General features: G+C 42.1%; 1 protein-coding gene across 3 annotated transcripts in view; it reads right to left on the bottom strand.

The window, feature by feature from the left end:
- Window positions 1–494: 494 nt before the first annotated feature.
- Window positions 495–8,449, bottom strand: part of Lrrc28 (leucine rich repeat containing 28) — a 62,125-nt gene continuing 54,170 nt past the window's right edge. For all 3 annotated transcript variants that reach the window (XM_048329702.1, XM_048329703.1, XM_048329704.1), the window contains 2 exons: window positions 8,240–8,399; window positions 495–792 (listed from right to left, as the gene is read on the bottom strand). In XM_048329702.1, the coding sequence (XP_048185659.1) occupies window positions 720–792; window positions 8,240–8,399 (233 nt within the window). In that variant the 3' untranslated portion in view covers window positions 495–719. The remainder of the gene's footprint in view (window positions 793–8,239; window positions 8,400–8,449) is intronic.

Genomic DNA, 8,449 nt, shown 5'->3' with positions numbered 1-8,449 from the left:
CTGTTGCCTTTTAAAACAAGAGTGGATTTCATTATCATCAACATTTTTGTAAAAATCCCTCTTGAAAGTCTCTCGATACACTGTCAAACTTAGAAGGGCTACCAGAGAAGGGGCCCCTCTCCAGGAGGGAGCCTCCAGAAGTCCATCTAGCTTTGACTCCAGCTCTAGCTCCAGCTCCACCTGGCTCTGCAGGGCTATGGAGACCCTGGGGTTAGCGAAGACTGAGCCTGGGAACTGACAAGTTTCCCCTGGAAGAAACATGGCGAAAACCTCTTTGGGAAATAATCCTCTGGGCGAGGGGTGGGGGGTGGGAAGGAGAAAGGGGCGCAGTGTCACTGGAGGTATATCATTCAAAAGTTAATTTGGCTGTAGTAGCAAATTAGGAGCTCTTCAGGGACTGCAATTTGCCTTCAATGCGATGTAGGGAGGTTCAGCAACTGGATAGTTTACATTTGAGACACACTCACATTAAAAGAAAAACACAGAAGACAAAATGTCCTTAATTTGGGGGAGGATGTATTCCAACGTGGGGAGAAGGGAGAAGGCATTTTAGCTGGGAAGCCCAATCACGACACTTCCAGAGAGTTCTGGCGGCCCCTGTGGTGGACAGCGCAGGGTGGAAGGGCCCAATCCCGCCTGGCTGGATTCTCATGGCATGTGCCGTCTGCAGGCGGCCACTGCGTCACGCTGCCAGCGCTGCCCAGGCTCTGGAGTGCTCATCAGCCCAGCAGGTCAAAGGTCTTTAGACACTGGGTGGAGCAGCAGTAGGCCACAAAGCTGACAGTCGTCCTCCTGGGAGGGAAGAGCAGGGAGAAGAGCACGGTTAGTGTGAGATGAAAGGCTGGATTCTTCATGTCAAAATACACTATGGAGATGGCATAAGGAATACATTAAAGCAGTTGATAACAGGAGGCTGGGGGAAGGGGAGTGAGCAATGGAGTGGGTTGTTCTGATTGCAATATAAAGTACGCACATTGGAAGTACCCTTCTGTACAATACACATTAAAAAAAATAGTGCATGATAGTAAGTAGAATAGCTTAGTTGGGGAGGGGCAGGTATGGGGGAAGAGGGCCCCTGGAGATGGTGGGTGGGGATGAGTACGGTTGAAGTAACTTATCTGAGTGAGAACAAGGAAACCTGCTGAAATTGTCTTACAAAGGGGATGAGAGAGGGACAGTGGGAATGAGTTTGATCAGGATACATGGATTGTATGTATGGAAATGTTACAATGAATACCCCCTCACACCGAGCAACTAATATTTGCTAAAAAAAAACAAAACCCAAAACCCTGAAGTGTCTGAATTCTTGCCATTAGAGACACCTTCTTGGCTAAAACAAACAAACAAAAAAGAACTAGGGCTGGTTGTTGGTGGCTCAAATTTATAATCCTAGTTACTCAAAAGGATGAGATCTGAGGATTATGATTCAAAACTAACCTGGTGGAAAGTCTGTGAGACTCTTATCTCCAATTAACCACCAAAAAGCTAGAAGTGGAACTGTGGCTCAAGTAGCAGGGCCTTAACCTTGAGTGAAAAGCTAAGGGACTGCATCTAGACCTTGAGTTCAAGCCCCAGTACTGGCATACATACAAAAGAATCAAGGCATGGTCATTAGAAAATGAAACTATCCTTTTAAAGCAGGGAACTGGAAGCAGACACGTGCATGTGTGTGCATGTATGTGCTCACTCTTGGTGTTTGGTGACATTCAGTTCAGGAAAAATAAGACTTTTCCACCGTCTGTTCTGAATTCTGCTTATCAAAACGAGCAGTGCAATCACAGAACTTGCAGTATATTATAAACTTATACAACAGAAAATGTCACCAATTTATCAACAACACATATGTACTGAGAAGTTAAGCAACCTACTTTAAAGGAATTTATCCTACAGATGTATTTATTATGTAGGTTGCTTACTGGAGTAATTTCAGAATCTGATAATACAGTTCAATGTAATAAAAGAATCCTCTCGGGCTGGGGATATGGCCTAGTGGCAAGAGTGCTTGCCTTGTATACATGAGGCCCTGGGTTCGATTCCCCAGCACCACATATACAGAAAACGGCCAGAAGTGGCGCTGTGGCTCAAGTGGCAGAGTGATAGCCTTGAGCAAAAAGAAGCCAAGGACAGTGCTCAGGCCCTGAGTTCAAGGCCCAGGACTGGCCAAAAAAAAAGAATCCTCTCACACTCGGGCCCCAACACCTTTGTGAAGCAAGTCAGGAGCCGCCGAGGGCCTCTGACATCTCTATGCTGGATACTTCCTGGGTTCTCCACTGCTGACTCTAGATTCTGCCTTTCCTGGTGGCCCAGGATTACTCCTAGCCAAGACCCAGAGGATCACTGTTCCATGCCAGCCCAGGTGGAGACTCCATCTCAACATACAAACCTGGGTATGGTGTTGTATACCTGTTATCCTAGATCTAGAAGGCAACAAAAAATATGACTGTGGTCTAGGTGTGTGCCTAGGCAGGAAGTGAGACCCTATCTTGAAACCATAATAAAAAAAAGGGCTGGAGGCATGGCTCAGTAGTAGAGCCTATCAATCTCGAGGTCAAACCCCAGTATCTCCAAAACTACCCACAAACCTGCTATTATATTAACATTCTATTTAACAGTGAGAGACTGAATGTTTCCCTCAAAGACTGGGGAGAAGGCAAGAATGTCTACTCTCACAACCTTAGCCCACACAGCACTAAAGTAGTAAAGCAGTAACCACCGTAATTAAGCAAGAAAGAGAAATAAAAGGCACACAAAGCGGAAGGGAAGAAATAAAACTATTTGTCTGCAGAGGGCATGTTAGATTGTCTATGTAGAAAATCCCAAGGCTAGTCTAGTCTTGAACTCATCATCCTCCTGCCTCAGATTCCTACGTGCTGGAATTAAAAGTATGCCCCACCACACTCAGCCCTACAGCTGGTAATTTTCAATGCAACAAGCATCAGGATATGTATCCATTTGGATAAATCCCAATTAAAATGAACTTCAGATACTAAATGTGAATGGATTGCAGAGGATTTGTTGACAAAACTTAACTCTCCTTGTGTTTTTGGTTTTTTTCAAAGCAAAATTGACACTTAACCCATTCATACACCAAAGGATTCAGCAGCTACTAAAACCACTGAGTTTTTAAAGTGAAGCTTCCAGGCAAAGCCACCAGGCTCACAAAGGAATATGATTTGCCCTCCCTGAAGCATACATAATACCTATTGCATCATCACCAACTCCTTAGGATGCTGTGTGTATATGTGATTGTGTGGGCAACCCGAGGTTTCATATCTCTGCTACAAAGAAATCCCAAGGCTAGGAACTCATTATTTGCTTTGGTGAGATTCATCTAATAACAGGTTGTATCTGCTTACTGTATTAATGATCTGAGTCGTTACAAGTGTACCAGTGAAATCTACTGCCTTAAGATGAATTGGTGCTGGCTAAGTCCTTTAAAATCCACACTCTGTGGTCCCAGGGATGAGAGTTTTAGAGGTGAAACTTTGAGCGTCACAACAAGCTCTCCAGTTAAGAAAAAAGAGGCTGAGATCTACAAAGAACATCAGACATTACATTTGTGGCTTGAGAATCTTTGAGCAAACAGGCAAGGCAGAAGAAAGAGCATTTGAGCTCGCTTTTAAAATACAGAAATACTACTGTTCCTTAAAAGAACAAATCACAATGCTGTTGGCACATATTGGAGCTCACAAATATCATAAGAAATGTGGGATTCTTTTTCCTGCAAATGTGTTTCCTGATTAAAAATTTTAAAAAAGCATATCTTTGACTCATACAGAGATTCAAGCCAAAAGAAAAATAATATTTGTAAGAGCTGATCAGATAAAATTGCATGCCTGTGTACATACGAACGTAGGAAAGACTCATCCACCAGTCTACTGTATCTGCTTGAGACATTCAAGTTTGTGGCAACTAACTTCTTCTGGGAAGATCCTGTGCATAAGAAAGGCTTCAAGTGCCACATACTTGTTTCCTTCTTGGTTTGTCCTTGCTGGTGACTTTGGGAATGGAAAAGTGTACATGTGTGCTTTGGTTATAGCAGAATTCTTAGTACCTAGTGCATTGTATAGCACACAGTAGATGGTCAAAACCTAATTTCTGAATGATACACTGAGGAAGAAACAGTAAAGAGCAACTAAGTTAAATATGCTAGGGGGTACAGTATTTTACTTATGGGAAATTTCCTCAGTCACCTAGAAATGTGTCAGTGAATAGGTTTTGACCGGGGTAGAGGGGCAAACAAGTATGGACACAGTTTATCACTGGTATTATTTGGTTTCATAGAAAGGAAACTAATGGGCACCCAAAAGCAAGGGCAAGGAAATATGAACTGTTTCATGTAACTAAACTGGGTAAGAATTCCTTAGTAGACATAATTAAAAAGTAAACTACTAGTGAGAAGGGAGTATTAATTTGTTCTGAAAGATGAAAAGAAACTGTAAGAACAAGACAGCTTGCTCTCTAAAGTCTTCAAACAAGGCACAGTAACTCAACATCTGGAGCTCTCATGACAGCATGCTGGCCTGGGAGCTAGAAATTCCTCAAGGAACCAGGCAATGTCATCCCGACTTTGAAAACTGCCTGAGTACGGCCTGCAGGGCCAGCCCCACCACCAGTGTGGCCCCATCACCGGCTGAAGACAAACGCTGACTCTGCTGGCTGACCATGGATGCATTCACAGAGGAGAACATGAGTTTTTCTCAGCCATTCACAAGTAACTTGAAAGTCATTCTTTCAAGTATGTTGTACTAATTAAGAATAGTTCTGATCTCTACGTCAATACCAGTTTGTTGCAAAAGTTTAAGACTTCTCAAAGGAAACCACTGGTTACTTGTTGTGTGGGTCCTTCAAGATTTTTTTTTTACTACATACATACAGCTGTTCATGTGTTATGTATACATATACACATGAATGTTCACACCCATGACTGACAAAGATCAGATCAGACCATGCGTACTTTTGAGGAATCCATTGTAGAAGATTTTCAAGTAATCAGAAATATTTCACTATAACAATCTTTCCTTTTCTTTTTTAAATTTGTATAAAATTTTAGGCAAAAGATTTTTAAAAATCCTTTTAAATAACTATTAAAAATAACTGTAAAAGTGCATCCTTGTTGTGTATAGGGTTAGAATTGAAAGTCTCTCATAGATCAATCAGTTACCCATAAGAGGTACTAGATGGTTAGGTTCCCCTTCTCATTTTTGGTCTTAAGAGAGCACACAACAATTTGGGTGTGCCCATCTGAAATTATTTATTTTAATAAACAAATAATAAAGTTTTCAGAATGAATATGTGCTCTGTGTAGAGATACAAGTCATGAACTTACTAGCCATTTTTCTCTGCTACATGCAGTTGAAGGTTTAAAAAATAATGCAAAATACTATAACTTTTTCCTTCATTCTGCATTAAATTTAGGACGAAAGTTAACACTTCCATGGAACTTGGTATTTTAGAAGAATATTCAATATGTTCCCTTTAAAAATAATACCAGATGTCCACATGAATTTAGATACTAGCTGATATAATGTATTATTTTATGACAAGCAATGAGAACTAAGCTGAATATATTAGAAAAAAGTCCAAAATAATATGATCAAGACGTTCTAGAGTTGATGATATTGAAAATACTGATTTTATTTCCAGCCTGAAAATTCAAGTATTTGAGATTCAGTTATAAAAGAAGTACTTTAAAGACTATCATAGCCAACTGAAGTCTCTGCTTTGAACACAGTCCGCCTGCCAATATAGGAGTCTGCTGGATGAAATGATACTGTGTGTGTGAGACCCAGCTAGACAGCCATGTCTTGGCATTTCAGCTCTGCCTCAGTCACAGTCAGTCCAGCTTTGTCTAATGAAAGCACTTTGCCCAAGCCCTAAATGCTCAATAGACTCATCTTACTAGATTAGTATTATTCCATTTCTGTCCTGAAATGATCCAAGGTTATTCATGCTGAATTTCTAGTCATAAGTGGGAAATGTGAATGCTCATGAAGGTGCCCACATTTCCATAAAGATAACAAAAAATTACTTCATTGGAAGGTTCTATTTTATTTAAATTCCAGTTTAAGCTGGTACAGTGGCTCATGACTATAGTTTCAGATATTGGGGAGTGGAGCATGGGTAGGTAGGATTGTAGTTCCAAGCAAGAATGTGAATCCCTCTTTGAAAAAATAACTAAAGTAAGACCTGAGTTCAAACTCTGCTACGGCAAAAAAAAAAAAAAAAGAAAAGAAGTTTATTTCTAAAACTGAGAATCCAGCTACATTGAGCATTCTGACTATACTGTTTTGTTTTGATTTTCCTATTTGCAGTAAGGAAATGTCTTCTGTAGCAAAGTGCATAATTGCTATCACATGAGGAATTTATAGCTTAATGAATTACTTAAGATTTTCTATGATGACATCTTACAAGTATGAGTATGAAGATCATTTGCTACAACTACAATAAAAATTAGAAACAAGCCATCTGTAAGCTATAAAGGTAGATGTGAATCCTTGGCATTTCTGTGGTATTTCATCCACCATCCAGGGCCCATCACATGGCTGTGAACCCTCAAAGGGCTAAGTAGACGTCACTTATCCTCATTCTGTTAATGGAGGGATAAAGTTCAGAGACGCTCAGCAACCCAAGCCCTCCCCACTGGGGATTCAGGGTCAGAACCCATGCTACCCATAGGCAGACAGTGTCAGAACAAACTGGGCTGGAGGCCTGGATCAGTCTACCACTGCAGGACCAATTGCTTATTTGGTGTACAGGGAAAATCCCAAACATCTGGCTTGAGAAATGAGGTGTACAGCAGGACAAACATTTTGAGTTTGAGTCTGGGGTGGTGGTTTGTTTTGCTCAGGACAAGCACCAAGGTTCAGAATATGGCCCATGTATGTAGGAAACAGGAACTGAAAGCATACCAAATGGGATTAACTAGAGCAAGAGAAGGATAAACACAGATTTTTAGAAGAAGCAGGTACAGACAAGGAATAAGTAATCTACTTGTTGAACATCTATTATGTATAAAGTGCTTGTTTGTCTTCTTTATCTACCAATCGTCACAAGGGCCCCTGACATGTAGGTGACCTTCCCGATTTTGAATTCAGAGCACAGGCCCAAGCTCTCACAGAGGAAGGGCCCTGGCCTGTTAGGATCAAAGTCCATGCCCAGAACGCTGCATGCACACTGACGATCCTGCAGGGATTAAGAGATGAAGGAAAGGGCTGTGGCTATGTGTGTTGTTCGGACGTAGAGTGTTCATGAGGCTCTGGGTTCCATCCTTAGCACTGGGAAGACAAAATGGAAAGGAGAGAAGGAAGCAAGTAAGGAAGAAGAAGGGAAGCAAGTAGGGAGGAAGAGATAAAGGAAGGAAAGAAAAAAGTGGGAAGAAAATCTTGGGAATTTTTCCATAAAAATGATCACAATGAGGCCAGGCAAGGCAGTAAATGTCTGTAATCCCAACCTTCAGGAGGCAGAGGCAGTAGGTTCCAGAGTTAGAGGCTAGTGTGGGCGACATAGGGAGACCCTGCCTCATACCAAAACCAGCCCCCCTAAAAAAACCTCCAACCCCACTAAACAAAATGGATGATAATGGAAAGACTAACCTCGACAAGAGCAGTAGAGTTCTGTTACCTGGCACACTGACTCACCCCAAATACCACATTTAAAGGAGAAACGAGGTACTGTTTTTCTTTTCAAACCTTAAAAGTTTGAAGCAAGGTGGTGCGTGTGCATGAGGAGTTTTCAACTGCTGTCCTAGGTTTGACTGTCAGAAATCCACACCAGGGTTTAATTCGTGAGCACTCTCAGCAGACTCAGGCGTGGTGCCAGGAAACAGGGTGGCATGAGCATGCCACACGCACGTGTGCGCACGGAGCTTGCTCATATTCTTCCAGTTAGCAACTAAACAGAAGGGCTGGGCGTGGCCCATTATACAAGGAGTGTTTTTCTTGTACCCTTGCTGCCTAGACTATTGTGAACAGGGGCATGGCAGGAAAACATTCCCACAAAGAATGAGCTACTCTAAAGAACACATTCAAAAGCTGGTTTTGTGTGTGACCAATAAAGGAAGTTTAGCTCTCTTGTAATGTTGAAATGTGTACTTGTTTTATTTAGCTGCATCTCAGGAAGCATCTTAGGCTGCTTGAAAGCTGCAGATTTAACTACCCATTCAAGCTCAGCCTTTTCCCTCCCCATGCTGCACCCCTCGCCCAGGTAGAAACCCTAGTGCCCACTTAGGCATGATTACCCCTGGTGCAGCCCTGCCATCGGCGTCTCTCTCAAGGGAAACAGCTTGGGGTAGACGATAGTAAACATGGGCTCACTGCACCGGTGGCAGTGCCCCAGGGGGCAGTGCAACAGCTCCAGGAGACTTCTGGGTAAGGAGATCGGAGACAAGAAGTTCAAATCTGGAACACAAGAGAAAAATCACACACACATGACTGGAAAAAAAAAAATC

Source organism: Perognathus longimembris, chromosome 20 (assembly GCF_023159225.1).
Source record: "Perognathus longimembris pacificus isolate PPM17 chromosome 20, ASM2315922v1, whole genome shotgun sequence".
NCBI classification, from domain to species: domain Eukaryota; kingdom Metazoa; phylum Chordata; class Mammalia; order Rodentia; family Heteromyidae; genus Perognathus; species Perognathus longimembris.
Note: the sequence above shows the minus strand (reverse complement) of the source record. Positions and strands in the feature narration are given on the sequence as shown.